General features: G+C 49.6%; 1 protein-coding gene across 2 annotated transcripts in view; it reads left to right on the forward strand.

The window, feature by feature from the left end:
- The window catches only part of ITFG2 (integrin alpha FG-GAP repeat containing 2), a 121,720-nt gene that overhangs the window by 26,029 nt on the left and 74,791 nt on the right, over positions 1–20,900 (forward strand). For both annotated transcript variants that reach the window (XM_029599955.1, XM_029599956.1), the window contains exon 4: positions 7,619–7,793. In XM_029599955.1, coding sequence (XP_029455815.1) covers positions 7,619–7,793 — 175 coding nt within the window. The remainder of the gene's footprint in view (positions 1–7,618; positions 7,794–20,900) is intronic.

Raw genomic sequence — 20,900 nt, forward strand, 5'->3', positions numbered from 1 at the left:
TTGCAAGGAAAACTACCTGTAACAGAAGGCATAGGGGTAATCTGCATGGACCAGCAGTTGCTACCCACTGTAATAACACTGTTGCCTTAGATTGATATATATGTCAATTGATCACTATATGAATAAATCTCGGGGTGGCATGCTGGGGAAATTCAGTGAAAAAGAGAGAAAAACCAAAGCCAGCTGATAAGATGGCCACTGCAGAAAAGGAGAAAAATGCATCACAGCTAGTGGAAGGAACGATGATTACTGAAATCATAGAAGTGGTGACAGCGGCAATAACCAGTAAGCTGATGCGATCTCGGTGCAAATAATGTACAGGCCACCTTCTTGGAATTTGGGCCCTGTATGGAAGCAATTGAGGGTTGAGTTTCTGTAATCGAAGACTATGGTTTGGCGGCCATGGGAAAGATTCAAAGGCTGGAAAAACTCATTTTGGCACAAGATGAAAAAATTAGAGTTAGAAAATCACCCCCGCCACAATAATTTGAGATTTGTGGGCTTTACCAAGGATATTGGAGAGGCAAATTAGCAGACATTTATCCACCACATGGTTACCAGCAGTTTTAGGCTTACTTGACCTGCAAAGCCTTTTCAGTGTTGGAGTGCACAGATTGGGAGCAAATAAAGATGGAAAATGGGAGGCCTAGAGTGATAATGGCCAGGATATTAAACTTTGGCCATAAACAGCTCATCTTGCAAGCCTACTGGAAATTAATCTGCAATACAAGAATGGTCCCATCAGAATTTTCTAGGATTACTCATTTAAAGGGTCTTCTCACCACAAGGCATTTATGCCGGTGTGTTCCACATTAGTGGAGAAGCAAGTGCATTACATGCACATCTTAAGATATGAAGAGGAAATGAGATGTACATATTTGATTTTGTCGAGGTGGCGAAGAGGTTTGTTGACACACTATCTCATTGAACAAGAGTGGAGTGGATGCTGTGCTTTCTGACAAAGGAAGATATCTAATCTCCATGGCAACTTCCTAAGAGGGTTCATAATTAGCTTAATTTCCCCAAGTTTTAATGTGTGACATGCTGCATGACAACAAAGGAACATGGCTCTTAAGTGCAGTGACTTGGGCATGAGAACGATTCGAGTGGATGGATCAGCATTCAGGAAGATCAGATAAACATGTTAAGAGTAGCCCTGCTGAGAACAGCGTAACAGCTAAACAAAAGTTATGAGTGACTCCATAGGAGTTATGGTTTCTTTTAAATTGTACACCTTACGTTTCTCATTTTCTTAGACAGTATCTCGTTGAGTTGAATGGTACAGAGTTATTATTGCATTGCATACATCATAGACACATGCAGCTGTATGTTTTGGATTTGATAGATAAAAAGATTTACATGGTGGAAAAGATGTGGTTGGGGGATGGCATCTGCTCATGTGCTAATTGACTCCTATTCTCCCATAGTTGGAGATATCATACTTCCTTATCTATAATAGATAACAGAAAGGGAAAGTAGGGAAGGGATAGAAAAGGGAGATGAGGACTAAAGAGAAGGGAGGTGGGAAGGGTACTGGGAGGGGAAGGGCAGAAGGTGAGGGTTGCTGACTAGCAAACTTTTTCGATGAGTCCATCAGTTATGGGATTGGTTTCTTAAGAGGAGAAGACGCATGCTTAAACCCTATACATTAAGAGGGGTCATTCTATAATTGTTTATAGAATGTCTAATGGGGACAAAAGCTAAGCGTGTTACATGGAATGTGTCTGGTTTGGTTTGGGTACTCTGGTTAAATGGGACAAAGTGCTATCTAATTTAAATAGATTGCAAGGAAACATTTGTTTTCTTACAGGAAACACATGCCGCCTCTTGCTAACTACAGCATGAGCCCTAGAGTGAGATAATGGGCAGCCATGCTCTGCTTTGTTCAATGCACACAGCACCTTCCCATCTTCCTCCTAGGAGTTCTCCAAGCCTTTGTCTTATCCCTAGGCTCGGTGAGACAGGGCAGGCATGCACTGAGCACTAGATGTGACTCATTCCGAATGTTGGGGGGCAGTAGCAGCAACCACATGCAGCAGCCAAGGTAACTAACCGACCTGCTGCCTGCATTATACTGTCTCCCTTCTCCTGGACTTTTGTATAGAGAGGGAACTGGCCCACAGTAACACATTTTTGTGTCTGCCCCCGCTCTCCTTTTTGTTTCACATTTTGTAAGAGAGAGACTAGTGGTGCTTTCAATGCTTCCCTGGCTTTTCTTTTGATCTTATGAGTCCTTTCCGTGTCCTCACTGCACACATTTGGTGCACCACACATTCTTGTAATGTAAGTGTCCCTTGGGCTTCAAAGGTTGGGAAATGCTGCCATAGTGACAGAATGTGGAAAAAAAAGCCTGGGGGAAGCCAGACCCTTAAAGGTGAATCTTAAAAGCCTGGCGCGCACAAGTCGGGCCACTGTGTGCCGAGCAGCTTTTAAAAGCTGTTTGGATACGCACATGCTTACCTCTACACACACAAATGAAAAGTTCAAAAAAAGGGGTGGGATGTGGGCGTTTCTGGATTTTAACTTGAAATTAGCACATAAATACTTACACGCACAGGCTTGTACTGGGGTCCCCTGCCACATTCTGCTATGCATAACATGCAAGTTATGAAATAAAACCCCACTGGTCTATTTAACTTTAAGGATTGGGTCTACCCGGAGAAGGCAGGCTAATTTAGCAGGCAGGTTTGAAGTCCTAGGGGCGGATTTTAAGAGCCCTGCTTGCCTAAATCCGCCCAAATCCGGGCGGATTTAGGCGAGCAGGGCCCTGCGCGCCAGTAGGCCTATTTTACATAGGCCTATTTTACATAGGCCTATTTTACATAGGCCTACCGGCGCGCGCAGAGCCCCGGGACTCGCGTAAGTCCCGGGGTTTTCGGAGGGGGCGTATCGGGGGCGTGTTGGGGGCGGGCCCGAACCGCGCGGCGTTTTACCTTTGTCGGGGGATTTACGCCTCCGGGAGGCGTAAATCCCCCGACAAAGGTAAGGGGGGGGCTTAGACAGGGCCGGGCGGGCGGGTTAGGTAGGGGAAGGGAGGGGAAGGTGAGGGGAGGGCGTTAGAGGATTCCCTCCGAGGCCGCTCCGATTTCGGAGCGGCCTCGGAGGGAACGGGGGTAGGCTGCGCGGCTCGGCGCGCGCCGGCTATACGAAATCGATAGCCTTGCGCGCGCCGATCCAGGATTTTAGCGGATACGCACGGCTCCGCGCGTATCTACTAAAATCCCGTGTACTTTTGCTTGCGCCTGATACGCCAGCAAAAGTACGCCTATTCGCGGTATTTGAAAATCTACCCCTTAGTGTTTACCTGAACGAACTGGGAAAACTGATAATGGTGTCGGCATGCGTTTTTAAAAAGCCTCCCACTTGTGTGGCAGAAACGGCATTTGCGTGCGGTGAATCTATTTTATATCATGCGCGCATATGTTCTAAAATGGCTGTGTCCCTGGGCGCGGGCTGATGAGTATTTATCCCTAGTTGGATAAATACTTTTTGAAAACTTAGCAGATTTTAGGTATTTGACAAAACTTAGTATACTTTGGTGCAGTGATTCCAAAACCTATTCTATTGACCCCCACAGCCATTCGGGTTTTCAGAGTATCTGTCTTGAATATGTATGAGATACATAAGTATGCCCTGGAGACAGTGTATGCAGATTGATCACATGCATATTCATGGTGGGCATCCTGAAAATCTGCCTGGCTGTGTGGTCACCGGTGATAGTGTCCCCTTTTTCTTCAGTACCAGTCTGTCCCAGTCTTGTTCAGGGTCAGAACTGGGTTTAAACTGTGGGGGTCCCTCTGTTTCCAGGAGAAACACTTACCATGAAGCAAAAATGACTCTGAGCTTTTCTGTGGCAGCATGCAAGGATTCTTTACATGGGAAATCAGGATAGAAAGACAATAAACACTATATACATGCTCCTCCAACAACCAGGACAGGTTTGGCGACTATTGCTATAGTGAATAAATTCCATGTATGTCTCTTGCTCAAGTCTCCATTGTTAAAATAGGAAGCCTTTGTCCATGAGAGATTAAAGTTTATAGTTGAAACCAATGGAATCCATTTTGCATCAATCAGTAATAAGAGGAAAAGAAAGCTGTCAAGGAGAGAGCAGCTATATCTTTTGGGGCAGATTTTCAAAGGGTGCGCGTAACCCCCGAAAAGCAGCCCCTGCCTATCCCTGCGCGCGCCGAGCCCCGGGACTCGCGTATGTCCCGGGGCTTGCAAAAAGGGGCGGGGCGTGGGTGGTCCTGGGGCAGGGAGGGGTGTGGCCCAGGTGTAACTTCTTCAACAAAGGTAAGGGGGGGTTCTAGGTAGGGCTGGGGGTGGGTTAGGTAGGAGAAGGGAGGGGAAGGTGTGGGGGGCGGAGGGAATGGAGGCAGGCTGCGCGGCTCAGTGCGCGCAAGTTGCACAATTGTGCACCCCTTTGCGCGCGCCGACCCTGGATTTTATAACATGCGTGCAGCTGCGCGTGCATGTTATAAAATCAGGTGTAGATTTGTTCGCGCTGGGTTGCGAGAAAAATCTGCGCCCGCATGCAAGTTTTAAAATCTGCCCCTTTATGTTTCAGGGCTTGAATCCTTAGATTTGACTCTAATATCAGGTTGTCTTGCACATATACAGAAATTTGCTTAAAATACATTGCTTTTTTTTCCAGTTTCTATAACAATCTGTTTGAGAATATGATATCTTAAAGTCATAAGGAGCATTAACAAAAAGTTTAACTTGTTGATGGGAATTATACAAAGGAAGACAAAACAAAAGAGCTACAGTGCTGAAGTGAAAATTAATCCAAAAGAATAAATCAACTCATGAAAACATTCTTTTTTTTTTTTTTTTTTTTTTTTTTAATTTATTTTACTGAGTTCTATTTTGCTGTTTGAGTTAAAATTGAAACGGACCTCTGTCTTCATTCAAGAAACTCATGCATGTCTGGTTCAGAAGCATGTGCAGCATCTGTCGTAGTCCATTGCCAGTCTCCAAAGTTCAGTGTGTACCCAATCTGTTGCACAGTTTCCTTGGTCATGTTTTTATCAGAGGAAATTATAATTTTAAACATTAGACATAATGAGATAGATATTCAAAGGCTTTGTCCTGGTAACTGTGGCTGATACCTGAACAAAAATTTAAACTTGAAAACTTTTCCCCACTCACTGGCTAAATTTTGCCTGAGTAACTCTTTCCCCAGGCAAAATTTACCAAGATAAAAAAAGGTGGTGACGCAGCATGGTTACATTTTTTACTGGTAAGTTCTGGTGTTCTCGTTACCTGGAAAAATGCTTGTCCTAAAGTTATCTGGATAACTTTAATGGGGTATATTCAGTGGAACACTTATCTAGGTCTGTTCTGCTAACTATCAGGGTAACTTTCCCACTTGCCAGCTCCCTGAATATCGACCTCAGTAATTCCAGTAGAAGGGCAGTCTGTTTTGTACATGAGAATGTCTTCTGAAGCCCCGGCATAGTTGAAGACACGTGTCAGGTCAGGAACCCTCTGAACTTCAGAGGCTGGATAAGGGCTCAGTTCCTAGCGTGCTTCCATGGATGATGGTGGTTTTGTCTCTGTTTTTCTATGTGCTGACAGTATAGTTTAGAAGAGAAACAATCATATATTGAGAATTTTCAGTATACATAACAAAACTGAATATCCTGCTAACCCAGAAACACTTGAGATGGGCTTTGAAAAAAGCAAAGATGGAATTTGTTTAGTCAAACAAAATGGTGTAATAGGGAAACCAAAACAGGATAGCAAAAAAAAAAAATAAAATTCTGAGTATATGTTCCAAATGACTGCTGAGATGGAAATTGATTTGCTAGGTATAGCCAGCACTGGTGTGTGTGTTTGTTTGTAGCACACCAACACCCACCTAGGTGGGAGCTGCTCAGCCGGAAAATATGACAGGAATAAGAGCCAGTCTTACACAAAACCTGAACATGCCCTACAGCTAGAGCTCCTGCATGCATAACACTTTTAGCTCAGGGGTGGAGTGGGTGGATATATATATATATTTTTTTTTTCCCAAAAATTACCTTTAACAAGAAGTCTGCTTTAATAATCCAGTCCCTAAAAGTAAAAGTGTTGTCAAACTGAAAGGAGCTAATAAATCACCAGAATCCTCTTTCTACATTGCTCTAGCTTTCCACCTTCATGTCATTCTGAGAGTCTGGGATGCAGTTGTTGGTACGTTTTTGGCCCAGAAATGTTCTCCTGTTTCTTTGGGCTTCCATGTCATTCAAAACTGATTCCTGCTGGGCTGTGGTGCTATGAGACCTCTGACGTGACTACCTAGGGTTTTTTCCCCCCCTTGGTTACTGGTAATTAATACTAGGCCTGAAAAAGTTGAAATCTGAGGGCCCTTACCTCTAAGCTATACAAGGCATTAACAGAACATAAACTCATGAGTCTCAGCCAGTTCACAGTTTGTTGTCAGGTGCAGTTAAATTTTGGTAACTTTCTAGTGATGAAGAGTGAGGTTGTGGGCCCTGACTCCGGACTGATCTTAGACCATAACTGATTGACTGGAGCTGAGAGCAGAAAAGTCTTGCATGAACACCTCATTGCTGCAACGCTTAAGAAGCATCTCTAAATGAGTTTTAACCCTGACTCTTCTGAACTGAAGAGTAAACAGCTGATGCTCCTTAAACCTTGCAGCTTTGTCTTGGATTCCATGAGCCTGGGAAGTATTGATTCCCTCCTAATCTAGAGCAGTGGGGGTTGTCATTTAACTAAGCCTCCTGTCCAGAGAGGATAATTGCTGTTGTAAATTAAAGCATGTAGATGCTGTACAATGTTTTATCTGGAAGGAAATAGGCAACTTGTTTGTTTATGGTTAGCTAAGCTTAGGTGTAAATGGCATTTCTAGGGAATTGATTTATTCCAACCAATTGGATTAGTGACCAGAACACCAGGTGCTCTTAAGAGTCATTTTTATGCAGTAGATAGGTTTGGTCCTTCCTTATTTTAGCTATGAGCACATGCCTAATTTTTGTGATGATAGGCTGAATTAGAGTACAGTCATCTGCCAGTTTATTCATTGCATTCAATATCTAGTCTCTATTTAGCTTATATTAGGCAGCGAATCTAAAGCAGTGCTTCGCAAACACCTGTCCTCTGGGATGCATAGCCAGTTAGATTGACAAGAGGTGGGTGGTACATTGTAGACTTACCGATTTATTAAACCATGAACTTTCGAGGACAGAATCCACTTTGTTAGAGGCAGTAGACTATGTCCTCGAAAGCTCATGTGTCAGAATGGTAAGTCTACAAGGTACCAATCGCCTCTTGTCATTTTTTGCTACACCAGACTAATACAGCTATTCCTCTGAAGATCATAGCCAATTAGGTTTTCAGGATATCACAATGAATAATGATGAGCTAAATGTGCATATATTGGATCTCATGTATATTCATTGGGAAAACCCAACTGATTGTGGGACTCCCCCAGACAGGTTTGGGAAATACTGATATAGAAGTGATTCTGGCGAGAGTGCAACACCTAGTTTTTACTCATGCCTGGCATCTATTAAAGAAAACCTGTTTTCTTGACACAGCTGTCATAGACTATAGCCCAGGGGTATAGCACTGTTTGTTCTTGTTTTTCCTCAAATTCTGGTTTTAGAATTTTGTAGTAGCCGTGAGTGCCGAAGGCTGGTTTCATCTTTTCGACTTGAGCCCTCCTTCCTCAAAACTGGATGCCTCAGGATCCCATGACTTCCTGCTGGGGGATGAGCAGAAAACGATGTTCACGCAGCACATTCCTGCTAACACGAAGGTCATGCTGATCAACGACATTGGTGAGCCCTTAGGGAGAAAGACAGACTGCATGCATGCTCCAGCACTTAGCAATGGTGTTTCATCTGCACTGCTAGTGTAGTGGAAGAATCAAATTGCAAAGCTGGAGACCTGATTCAGTCTCCCCTGACTTCCATTGGCAGTGTAATCTTGATCCATTGTTGTCATCTTGTTTGTTTAATACTCATTTTTCCAACTAAGAAATGCTCAAATGAGGTTTACAACAAATCAATTAAACTTCTGTGTGCTTAAAATTGGATTGGCAGCATTTCATGGCGGAGACATTGCATTTAAGAATTATCTTTTACAGTGCCAGATCAGAACATAAGAATATGCCATACTGGGTTAGACCAAGGGTCCATCAAGCCCAGCATCCTGTTTCCAACAGTGGCCAATCCAGGCCATAAGAACCTGACAAGTACCCAAAAACTAAGTCTATTACACTGATGACATTACCCAAATAGTAAATGCTATTTCTTTTTTAGGTAAAAATGTATAGATAGTTGAAGCTGCATGGTTAAATTCTTATTTCCCTGTACGTACCAGGATCAGTCCAGGACACCTGGGTTGTGACTCCGCACCAGTAGATGGAGACAGACTAAAACTTGTGGGCGGAGCCATATATGCCCCTGTGCCAGTCACAGCCCCCCCTCAGTCTTACTCTGTCTCCAGTAGATGGTGCAGGTCCGGTCACAGCCCTGCCTGCCCTGGTTCTGGTACTCCGTCAGGGTCGGTTCTTTTTTATTCTTTAGGCCAGTTTAGGCTACGGTGTTTTCTGTTTGGGTAATTTTCTAAATTGTCCCTTAGGTCCCTTTCGCCCTGCCTCCCAGGGGGGTTGTGAGGTTCTGAGGGGACCACCCCCCCCTGGTTGAGGCCGCTGCTAGGGTCGAGGACCCAGCTGGCCTAGTAGCAGCGTCAGGGGTGACACCGGGGAGCCCGGTTCACTCACCCTTGCTGGATTAGGGCTCCAGGACCGTGGACAGCGACAGGCGTTTTTGTTAAAAAAAAAAAAAAAAAAAAAAAAAAGGTTACCCGAAGATAGATCCAGGTCGCGGCCTTCCTTTTCAGCCAGGTCCCGCTTTCGTGGGCCCAGGAAGGCGCGACCTCAAAGGTCGTCTGGGCACTCGTTCAGATCTTCCTCATCCCGTACTCCACAGTGGCAGCAGCAGCAGTCCTTTCGTGGGAGGCGCTTTGGCAGACCAGGGGGTGCCCTGGCCATCACGGCGCCCAAATCTTCACAATGAAAGGGGGTCGGCCCTTCTCCCGCCGCAGCCTCAGCACGCCGTTCCCAACGTCGGGGCGCGGTTGCTGTCGTTTTACGAGAGATGGGCCGGAATAACGTCGGACCAGTGGGTCCTCACCGTGATAAGACACGGCTACGCGTTAGATTTTGCTCGCATTCCAGTGGACAAGTTCCTTGTGTCACCCTGCAAGGCTCCCGAGAAGAAGGCGGCGGTGCTAGACACCATCCGCCGCTTAGAGGACTTGGGAGCTATCTCCCCCGTCCCGGTCAGCCAAAAAGGCGAAGGCCGTTACTCCATTTACTTCATCGTACCAAAGAAGGACGGCACGTCCCGGCCAATCCTGGATCTCAAAGGGGTGAACCGATGCCTTCGCGTTCCTCGCTTCAAAATGGAGACGATCCGGTCAGTCATCGCCGCGGTCCGGCCAGGCGAGTTTCTGGCCTCCCTGGACCTCACGGAGGCGTATCTTCACATAGGCATCCAGCCGTCGTTCCAACGCTTCCTCAGATTCTGCATTCTGGGTCGGCATTACCAGTTTCGGGCGCTCCCGTTTGGGCTCGCAACGGCCCCTCGTACTTTCACGAAGGTGATGGTCGTGGTGGCGGCGCAATTGCGCCGAGAAGGTCTCCAGGTCCATCCGTATCTGGACGATTGGTTGATTCGGGCGAAGTCCGAGGATCAGTGTCGGATGGCGGTGGCCAGGGTCCTCCATCTGTTGCAGTCCCTGGGATGGGTGGTCAACTTCAGCAAGAGTCACCTTACACCCACGCAGACCTTGGAATATCTGGGAGCTCTTTTCGACACGAAGCAGGGCAAGGTGTTTCTGTCGCTCGAACGGAGGGGCAAATTGCAAACTCAGGTACAACGCTTGTTGTCTCTCCGCCAGCCGCGGGTCTGCGACTACCTTACGGTCCTAGGGTCTATGGCTTCCACGCTGGCGCTGGTGCCATGGGCGTTCGCTCATCTGCGACCCTTACAGTCATCCTTGCTTTCCCGCTGGAAGCCGGTCTCGGAGGATTTCCACTTACCGCTTCCTCTAGCGGGACACGCGAGGTCCAGCCTGCGTTGGTGGCTAGACCCCAGTCATCTTTCCGCCGGAGTCTCTCTCCTGGTGCCCAGTTGGACAGTGGTGACCACGGATGCCAGCCTCTCCGGTTGGGGAGCGGTCTGCCTAGGGAGCTCAGTTCAAGGCCTATGGTCAGTGTCGCAAGCCCAGTGGTCTATCAATCGCCTAGAGACCAGAGCGGTCCGTCTGGCCCTGCAGGCTTTTCTACCATTGCTGCGGGGAAAGGCAGTCCGAGTGTTGTCGGACAATGCGACCACCGTGGCATACATCAACCGGCAGGGGGGGACCCGGAGCCCCCAGGTGGCAGAAGAAGCTCAGCGCTTGATGGCCTGGTCGGAGCTACATCTCAGCAACCTCGCAGCGTCTCACATTGCGGGAGTCGACAACGTGCAGGCGGACTATCTCAGCCGTCATCGTCTGGATCCCAGAGAGTGGGAGCTGGGGGACGAAGCGTTTCTTCTCATTTGCGAAACGTGGGGGGTGCCCCACATGGATCTGATGGCCACGTGGCACAACGCGAAGGCCCCGCGATTTTACAGTCGACGTCGAGAGCGGGGGGCAGAAGGCGTCGATGCGTTGGTGCTTCCCTGGCCGACGGATGTGCTGCTCTACGTGTTTCCCCCGTGGCCGATGATCGGCAAGATTCTACGGCGCATAGAGTTGCATCCGGCCAACGTGATCTTGGTGGCACCGGAGTGGCCTCGCCGGCCGTGGTTCGCAGACCTCGTACAACTGGCAGTAGCGGCCCCCCTTCGGTTCCAGGGAATGGTGGCCCTACTCCATCAGGGCCCCGTCTGTTTGGAGGAGGCGGATCACTTCTGTCTCGCGGCATGGCTTTTGAGAGGAATCGACTGAAGAAAAAAGGTTATTCAGATGCGGTGGTGGCCACGCTACTGCGTTCCAGGAAGCAATCAACGTCTTTGGCTTACGTCCGTGTCTGGGTAGTCTTTGAGGACTGGTGCGTGCAGCGAGGGGTGGACCCCGCTTCGGCTTCCATCTCTGATGTTCTAGCGTTCCTCCAGGCGGGTCTGGCCAAAGGTCTGGCGTGCAGTTCCCTACGGGTCCAAGTGGCGGCGCTTGGGTGTTTGCGAGGTAAGTCTCTGGCGCTTCACCCGGATATTGCTCGTTTCCTTCGGGGGGCTAAGCACCTTCGCCCCCCGTTACGTCTTCCTTATCCGGCTTGGAACCTCAATTGGGTTCTCTCCGCTCTATGCACGGCGCCGTTTGAGCCCTTGAAACGCGCAACTCTTAAGGATCTCACTTTAAAAACGGCTTTCTTGGTGGCAATTGCCTCGGCACGGCGTGTTTCCGAGTTACAGGCCCTGTCCTGTAGGGAACCTTTCTTGCGTATCTCCGATTCGGGGGTTTCCTTACGGACGGTTCCTTCCTTTCTTCCGAAAGTGGTCTCGTCGTTCCACGTGAATCAATCGGTGGAGTTGCCCGCTTTTGCGTGCGGAGACTCCTCTGCTACCGAAGAGAGGGAGTTACGGAAGCTTGACGTGCGGAGATCCCTTCTCCGATATCTGGAGGTCACTAATCCGTTTCGGGTCACGGATCATCTGTTTGTCCTGTTCTCTGGACCAAAGAAAGGAGCTGCAGCGTCCCGAACAACTATCGCTCGTTGGCTCAAGGAGGCCATTGGTTCGGCATACTTGGTGCGGGGAAAACCTCTTCCCGTGGGGCTGCGAGCTCACTCGACTCGCTCTCAAGCAGCGTCTTGGGCGGAAGCTTCTCAGGTGTCGCCTCAAGAGATTTGCAGGGCGGCCACCTGGAAGTCGTTGCATACTTTTGTCCGGCATTACCGGCTGGATGTCCGGGCTACCGATTCTGGGGGTTTTGGAGAGAGGGTACTCCGAGCGGGACTCTCTGCTTCCCACCCTCAGTAGGTTGCTCTGGTACATCCCAGGTGTCCTGGACTGATCCTGGTACGTACAGGGAAAGGAAAATTAGTTTCTTACCTGATAATTTTCGTTCCTGTAGTACCAAGGATCAGTCCAGGATCCCGCCCGCAGTGCTGCGCTGAAGTAATGGAGAGTCCGCTCTGTGTTTTGATTTGCTCTGTTCCGCTTGTTCGCTCTCTCGGTTGGAGAGTCCGTTTTCAGAAGGGGTGTTTCTTTCCCCGTTAGTTAGCGGTATCTAGTTTTGTTTACTTCTCTGGTTGTGTTCTACTTTGACATTCCGTAAGACTGAGGGGCTGTGACTGGCACAGGGGCATATATGGCTCCGCCCACAAGTTTTAGTCTGTCTCCATCTACTGGTGCGGAGTCACAACCCAGGTGTCCTGGACTGATCCTTGGTACTACAGGAACGAAAATTATCAGGTAAGAAACTAATTTTCCTATTTAGATTGAAATTTACCTGAGGTGGTGATAGTATTGCCTTCTGAGGTTTATCTTTCTCCTCCATTTTCAATCCCTGTCCGGCCAGCAAACTCATCCAGCTAACTTTGCTGGGCTATTCAGCCACACACCAGCACTACTGAATGTACCTGACTTTCTTAAAGATAGCCAGTTAACTTTATTCGGCTAACTTTAGGATTGCTCTACAGCATGACCAGAGTTAGCTGGATAAGTTATCCAGCTAACTTAATTCTACCCTAGAGTGCCTCCAGGTTATCCAGCCAAGTTTTATCTGGCTAACTACTTAGCCGGGTAACTCAAGGGGTGGTCAGCTAGTGAGAATTTTCAAATCCTGCCTTTTGACCAGGTAAGTTGAACTTAGCCAGACAAATAGTGCTGAATATTGACTCTCTCTTTATATATACACCAGTAGAGACCCTGTGACAAAATAAGTAACACCACTGATGTATTGATTAGTATAAATGATTATTCCCTGTACGTACCAGGATCAGTCCAGACACCTGAGTTGTGACTCCGCGCCAGCAGATGGAGACAGAGCAAAACTTGACGGGCTCCCTACATATAGTAAGGTGCCACCCACAGCCCCTCAGTCTTACTCTGTCTCCAGCAGATGGGGCAGGTCCACCCACAGTCTCTGGGATCCTTGGGATAATTAGTCAGGGATCAAGGAATTTAGGAGTTTTTTATTTTCAATAGGGTAGCTTAATTGAAAAAAAAAAAAAAAGACAAAGAAGAAGAAAAAAAGTGTAGTTAATAGAAGTCTCCCGTCGGTGGAGCCTCCCAGGGGACTGACAAGATCCCGAGGGGATCATTGCCCCTGGTTGAGGCCGCTGCTGAGGGTCGAGGACCCGGCCGTGCCTGGCAGCAGCGTCGGGGGTGACACCGGGGAGCCCGGTTCACTCGCCCCCGCAGGAACAGACAGCCTTCAGTACCTCGGCCAGCGGCTAAGTATTACAAAAAAAAAAAAAAAAAACAGAAGTTTCGGCGTTATTTTTCTGGCGCGCCGGCTCTCTCTCCTTTCTCTCTCCGGTTCTCCTTGTCGGGGCTGCGCGGGGAAGCGGCGAAACATTTCATTTTTCTCTTACCTTGGGGGTGCCTTTAGTCAGGGATGCCCAGGGGGACTGTTTGCCGCGCGAGCCGGTGTTTGCGCGAATTGTGTGTCGGGGGGCGAAGGTCCTTCGGAGGGGGGTCGAGGGGGCCGCTCTCGGGGGTCCCGATCGCCACCACGCGGGTCTCGATCGCCGCCACGCGCCGCGTCTGCAGCTGCTGACAGGGCCGATCCGTTCCCGCTTAGCGCGGGAACGGCGGCCATTTTGAATACAGTGAGGGAGGCAACGAGGAAAGCCCTGGGAAATGGCGACCAGCCGCCCCCCCTGTCTCCTCAACGTCGCGGTTCGGAGGGGGAGATCCCGGGGGCCCAGGAAGCGGGAAGTTTAGTTTCGAGGGAGGATTCCTCCGATTCAGAAGATTCATTCTCGGAAGATTTTACTTTGCTTTTAAAAAAATTAGCACAGTACAAGCGCTCCAAACACAGGCCGCGGAAGGCCCCAGGGGGCAGGGAGGGTCGCTCCCAACCCCAAAAGAGATCGATCCGACAGGCGAAAGCACCGGGGACACCCAGGGAAAAGAGGCCATCGCGAGGGGACTCGCGGAACTATGATACGGCCTCTAACTCCTCGGAGGAGGAGGGGGCGGTCTCGGAGACCGCGGAAGGGCCCGAGGGGCTCGATAAGCAAGATCCAATCAAGCCAGGAACAGAGAAAGCGGCGGATGGGGATGACCCCAAGGTCGTGCGGCTCTTCAAGCGCGAAGAGCTGATTCCCCTTATCCCGGCGATCCTCGATGAACTCGGGGTGGAGGTCTCACCGGTAGAGACCCGTCAGGGGGCAAATATGGACCCAGTCCTCTTGGGCCTCGCAGGTCCCGCGGTGGCTTTCCCGTTCCATTTTTCGGCATCCGACATTTTGTTCCGGGAATGGGATACTCCGGAATTAGGCCTGAAGGTGAGTAAGGCGATGGACAAGTTATATCCTCTGCCGGAGGATGTACTGGATCTGCTGCGGCTCCCTCGGGTAGACGCAGCGGTGTCGGCAAGTGACAAAGAGGGTCTACCATCCCTGTCACCGGAGCTACCCGCGCTCCGGGATATCCAGGATCGGAAGCTGGAGGTGCAACTCAAGAAGGTCTTTGAGGTCTCCGCCCTGGGAGTCAGGGCGGCCATTTGCAGCAATTTTGCGTTGCGGGCAGGGCTCCGCTGGGCCCAAACTTTGCAGGCGAATGCTGGCCTCTCCGTCGGGGAGGCCTCTCAAGCGGATCATTTGGAAGCGGTGATCGCTTACAGCGCGGACGCCATGCACGATCTGCTGAGAACTTCAGCCAGGGCCATGGTGTCGGCAGTCTCTGCCCGCCGTCTTCTCTGGCTCCGGAACTGGGCGGCGGATGGTACGTCTAAAGCCCACTTGGGCTCATTGCCTTTCAAAGGGAAGCTATTGTTTGGTAAACAGTTGGACGAGCTGCTGCAGTTCCTCAGTGAGAACAAAGCGTTTAAATTGCCGGAGGACAGGCCCAGACATCGTTCGACCTTCTCCCCGAGGAACCGTTTTCGTTCCAACCGGCGGCAGCGACCGCAGAGATCGGCGAGGGCGGGACAGTCCTACCGGTCGAACTCTGCTAGACCTTCCTCATGGTCTCAGTCCTTTCGAGGGAAGAGGTTTAACAGGACCGGTGGAACCCCGTCGGGATCGGGGTCCAAGTCGGCCCAATGAAACGAGAAGGGTCCGTTCCTCGCGGCCGCCTCCAGAGGTCGTCCCACAGGTGGGGGCGAGGCTCGCCTTGTTTTACCAGGAATGGACCAAGATAACTTCAGACCAGTGGGTTCTCGACGTGATAAGGAACGGCTACGCGTTAGATTTTGCTCGTCTACCGTGGGACAAGTTCCTCGTCTCCCCTTGCAAGGCTCTTTTCAAAAGGGACGCTGTCCAAACGACCCTGCGACGTCTGGAAGATCTCGGCGCCATTTCTCCCGTACCATCAACACAACGGGGACTGGGAAGATACTCCATTTACTTCGTGGTCCCGAAGAAAGACGGCTCCTTCCGTCCCATTCTCGATCTCAAGGGAGTCAACAGATGCCTTCGCATTCCGCGTTTCAAGATGGAAACGATCCGCTCGGTAGTGGCCGCGGTTCGGCCGGGCGAATATTTGGCGTCGCTGGATCTTACGGAAGCGTATCTCCACATCGGCATTCAGCCGGCCTACCACAAATATTTGAGGTTTTGCGTTCTAGGCAGGCACTATCAGTTCAGAGCTCTTCCGTTCGGTCTCGCCACGGCTCCACGCACCTTCACCAAAGTCATGGTAGTAGTGGCGGCCCAGCTCCGGAGGGAAGGGCTCCTGGTTCATCCTTACCTAGACGATTGGCTCATCCGGGCCAAGTCCGAAGCCGAATGTCGACAAGCGATTGCCCGGGTCCTACAGCTCTTGCGCTCTCTCGGCTGGGTAGTCAACCTCTCCAAGAGTCAGTTGCAGCCTACTCAGCGGTTAGAGTACCTGGGGGCCTTGTTCGACACAGGGAGAGCCAGGGTGTTTCTGACTCAAGAGAGAGTGGCCAAGCTGCAGCGACAGGTGAGACGTCTGTTGTCCATGCGGTGCCCGTTGGTCTGCGATTATCTGATGGTCTTGGGGTCCATGGCATCGACGCTCGCCTTGGTTCCCTGGGCTTTTGCTCATCTGCGACCGTTACAGTCAGCGTTACTGTCCCGTTGGAAGCCGGTCTCGGAAGAGTTTCATCGCCCGCTGCCACTCACGGACCGGGCCAGGGACAGTCTGCATTGGTGGCTCTCCACCGACCACTTGACGTGCGGAGTCTCCCTGCTCATGCCCACCTGGACGGTGGTGACGACAGACGCCAGTCTCTCCGGCTGGGGAGCGGTCTGCGGGAGCCGCTCGGTGCAAGGTCAGTGGTCGAGTCAGCAGTCGCTGTGGTCCATCAACCGGTTGGAAACCAAGGCGGTGTCGTTGGCGTTAAGGGCCTTTCTCCCGTGGATTCGGGGACGAGCGGTCCGGGTTCTGTCGGACAATGCGACCACAGTGGCCTACATCAATCGCCAGGGGGGTACAAGGAGCCAACAGGTGGCGGAAGAGGCGAGTCTGTTGATGGCCTGGGCGGAACAGCACCTCAGCGGCATAGCAGCGTCTCACATCGCAGGGGTGGACAACGTTCAGGCGGATTTCCTCAGTCGCCATCGGCTGGATCCAGGAGAGTGGGAGTTACCGGAGGTAGCGTTTCGACTCATCTGTGCCAGGTGGGGACAGCCCCACCTGGATCTCATGGCCACCGCTCTCAACACAAAGGCGCCGCGGTTCTTCAGTCGACGGAGGGAACGAGGCGCGGAAGGCGTCGATGCATTGGTGCTTCCCTGGCCCACGGACGTGTTGCTTTATGTGTTCCCTCCGTGGCCTCTGATCGGAAAGGTTCTGCGGCGGGTAGAGTTGCACCCGGCGGCGGTGATTTTGGTGGCGCCGGAGTGGCCACGGCGGCCGTGGTTCGCGGATCTCATTCAGTTGGCGGCGGAGCCTCCGCTTCGATTTCACGGGGCCGCGTCCATCCTTCAACAAGGACCCGTCTGGAGGATGCGGATCACTTTTGTCTCGCGGCCTGGCTTTTGAAAGGGCGCGTTTAAGGAATAAGGGATACTCTGAATCCGTGATTGCTACGTTGTTAAGGGCTCGGAAACAGTCTACGTCCCTTACCTACATGCGGGAGTGGACAGTCTTTGAGGCCTGGTGCGGTACGCGCAACATAGATCCTATTCGTCCAGCTGTACCAGCGGTCCTCGAGTTTCTGCAAGATGGTCTCTCGAAGGGACTGTCTTGGAGTACCTTGAAGGTCCAAATTGCTGCGCTTGGTTGTCTCAGGGGTAAGGTCCAGGGTGTGTCCTTGGCCTGTCATCCGGATGTGGTGCGTTTTCTTCGTGGCGCTAAGCACTTGCGCCCTCCCGTCCGGAGCCCTTGTCCGTCCTGGAATTTAAATTGCGTGCTATCCGCCCTCTGTGGGCCTCCTTTTGAACCAATCAAGCGCGCGACTCTGAAGGATCTTACGCTGAAGGCCGTGTTTTTGGTAGCGATTACGTCTGCTCGTCGAGTCTCGGAGTTACAGGCGTTGTCCTGTAGAGAGCCGTTTCTGCGTTTTTCGGAGACCGGGGTCTCCCTACGGACTGTTCCCTCCTTTTTGCCCAAGGTGGTATCCTCTTTTCACTTGAATCAATCCGTAGACCTGCCTGGTTTTTCAGTCATGGATCCGGGGGACAAGAGGTCGAGAGACCTGTGCAAACTCGATGTTCGCAGGATTCTCATTCGTTATCTGGAGGTAACTAATGCCTTCCGGGTGTCTGACCATTTGTTTGTCCTCTGCTCCGGACCTCGCCGGGGGGCTGCGGCTTCGCGGGCCACAATTGCGCGTTGGCTCAAGGAGGCGATTGGTTCAGCGTATCTTCTGCAAGGGAAGTTGGCACCTAGGGGACTTCGTGCGCATTCCACTAGGGCGCAGGCCACGTCTTGGGCTGAGGTTTCTCAGGTGTCGTCGCAGGAGATCTGTAAAGCAGCGACGTGGAAGTCGCTGCACACGTTTACTAAACATTACAGACTCGATGTCCAGGCAGCTGAGGCTCAAGGTTTTGGAGCGAGTGTTCTCCGAGCGGGACTCTCTGCTTCCCACCCTCAGTAATTTGCTCTGGTACATCCCAGGTGTCTGGACTGATCCTGGTACGTACAGGGAAAGGAAAATTAGTTTCTTACCTGATAATTTTCGTTCCTGTAGTACCATGGATCAGTCCAGGCTCCCACCCGTCTGATCTGTTTTCAATGAAGAGTGAGAGAGTCTGCTCGTAGTTTTTCGGGCGGCATTATTGCCCATTTTTGGCTTACAGCCTCTTGCCTCTGGTTCTGTTGGTTTGCTGTTTGCTGCCAGGGGTGTGTTATGAATTGGTATATATATTGCAGTTTATAGTTAGTTAGTCGAGCACTTGGTTTTGCTTTGACAGTACGTTCGACTGAGGGGCTGTGGGTGGCACCTTACTATATGTAGGGAGCCCGTCAAGTTTTGCTCTGTCTCCATCTGCTGGCGCGGAGTCACAACCCAGGTGTCTGGACTGATCCATGGTACTACAGGAACGAAAATTATCAGGTAAGAAACTAATTTTCCTTTGCAAGCTTTATTATACAATATCAAAAAGTAAAAAATCAAAAGAACTGCGCAGTCATATATTCATCACATATATATAAGAATTTAACCATGCAGCTTCAACTATCTATACATTTTTACCTTAAAAAAGAAATAGCATTTACTATTTGGGTAATGTTGTCAGTGTATCTGGCACTGAAAAGATAATTCTTAAATATCGTGTCTCCGCCATCACATATCATACCCTAATCAATCATTCCCCATTCACTCCACACTTAAAACCAATCAACATTATACGTTTGTTGCATGCATTGAAACCAACAATGAGCAATGTATAAAACACTTTCAATGCAACATTTCCAATAGGACTGACATTCAAACCAGGAATACTTTTGTAAATAGCAATGAAACATTTAAAAATCACCTTTATTGAAAAGGATACATTTGAAACACAGTTCAAAAGAAAAAGGATTCTTTGTAAATACTATACAGATGTATTATTTAGAGTCCAATACTAGTCTCTGTCACATCATATAGAAACCAGTGCTTTTTCTCTGTCCCTACAAAGGCCTCTGTTTCACTGTGAAAGTCTTCATCAGGGGAAAAATGTTTTAGCATAACTTTTCTTGTGATGGCGGCGTGAACTGTTAGCAGTAACTTTATGTAATGAAGAAAACTGGATTTCATGCTTTGCTGCTTTTACTGAAAAAAATTAGATATTACAAAGTATATTGTTGTTATTACCCTGTGTGTTGCGGACTGGACAGTGGACCCTTGGGCCAACCTGGTGGAGGAAGATGGTTGGAAGAGAGAGCTCCGCGGAGATGTGATAGGCCGGGAGGCGGTACTAATATGAACGCAGGAACAGAATCTTCACCCTGGAGATCCGAGATCCCCCCGGGAGGAGCCTGTAAGGACCCGGACTGCTGGGACTTAGAAGGCAGTAGCGAATCCTGAAGAGAAGATGGAATCTTCACCCTGGAGATCCGAGATTCCCCCCCCCCCCCCCCCGGGAGGAGCCCTTGAGGATCCAGACCGCTGGGACTTAGGCGGCAGCAGTGAGACCAAAGCTAGGACTGAGCAGAAGTCGAGGCAGGCGACAGACATGGAGCATCAGAGGTGAACTGGGATCAAGAACCAAGGAGACAAACCGAGAAGAATCCGGAAGATGAGCAGGATCAGGAACACAGCAGGACCAGGCTCAGAAACACATCAGAAACACAGCAACTGGTGCTTCCAAAGAGAGAACCTCGTTGCTAGGCAACCTCCTTAGCCAGACGCCAGGCTTAAATACCTTGCCGGCGTCTGACATCATCAAGGAGGCGGGCCAGAACTTCCTGCAGTTGAATCTTTAAAACAGTCTCCGCGCGAGAGAGGAAGGTAAAGACCCGGTCGCGAGTCTAGCGACCGGGACCCGCAACACTGTGTCCTATTATTGTTAATTAAAAAAAAAATTTAAACAAATACTTGGCAAACCTTTGTACGATGGTTTTTCAGCTCAGTATCTCAGCTTCACCTGTTTTTGGTAGTGTGCTTGTTTATACTCGTCATGACTGTTATAAACCTTTTATTGCCTAAAAGCAAAACATTCATAAGCATTAATACCAAACCCCCTGCCCAACTGAGTTTTAAATTCTTAAACCCAATGAAGATTTTAGATTTTAAATCTTGAAATTTACATCTCAGATCTCCACTTGTGAATGTCTAATGTCTAATTTACTGCGTTTGAATGGAAACCATGCATTCAAGTCTGCTACGAGTGCAGCTCTGCTGATAAGTTAAAGAAAGCTTTTCAATGCACTGAGAAGACATTTAGAAGTTACATATGGTTGTGCTGAATTCTTGCAAGCTGCTAATTAACAACAGCTGAAGTTTGAGACACTGAATTGAAAAATCAATGCGCAAAGTAGAATCAGCAAAATAAGGGATCCATTTCTCTCCACTAAACAGTCCAGGGAACCGTCGCAGGAATAGTTGTGAACCATTTATTTCCCTGAAGAAGCATGCAAGGCGAAACAGAGGCCTTTGTAGGGATTGAGTGAATGTAGGATAGAGAGAAATTGGGACAGAAATTACACAGGATATTGGAAAAACATCAGGACAGAGGCAGTATAGGCCACAGATATATCTATGGAATCTACATGAGCCTTTCCATAAATTCACTGATTCCCCATAGCTAAGGTCTCTGATTCACCACAACGAATATTTTAGAACTCTCAGCACATTTCAAATAACTGTCCTTATATTTGAGTTACCTA

Source organism: Rhinatrema bivittatum, chromosome 4 (assembly GCF_901001135.1).
Source record: "Rhinatrema bivittatum chromosome 4, aRhiBiv1.1, whole genome shotgun sequence".
Taxonomy (NCBI): domain Eukaryota; kingdom Metazoa; phylum Chordata; class Amphibia; order Gymnophiona; family Rhinatrematidae; genus Rhinatrema; species Rhinatrema bivittatum.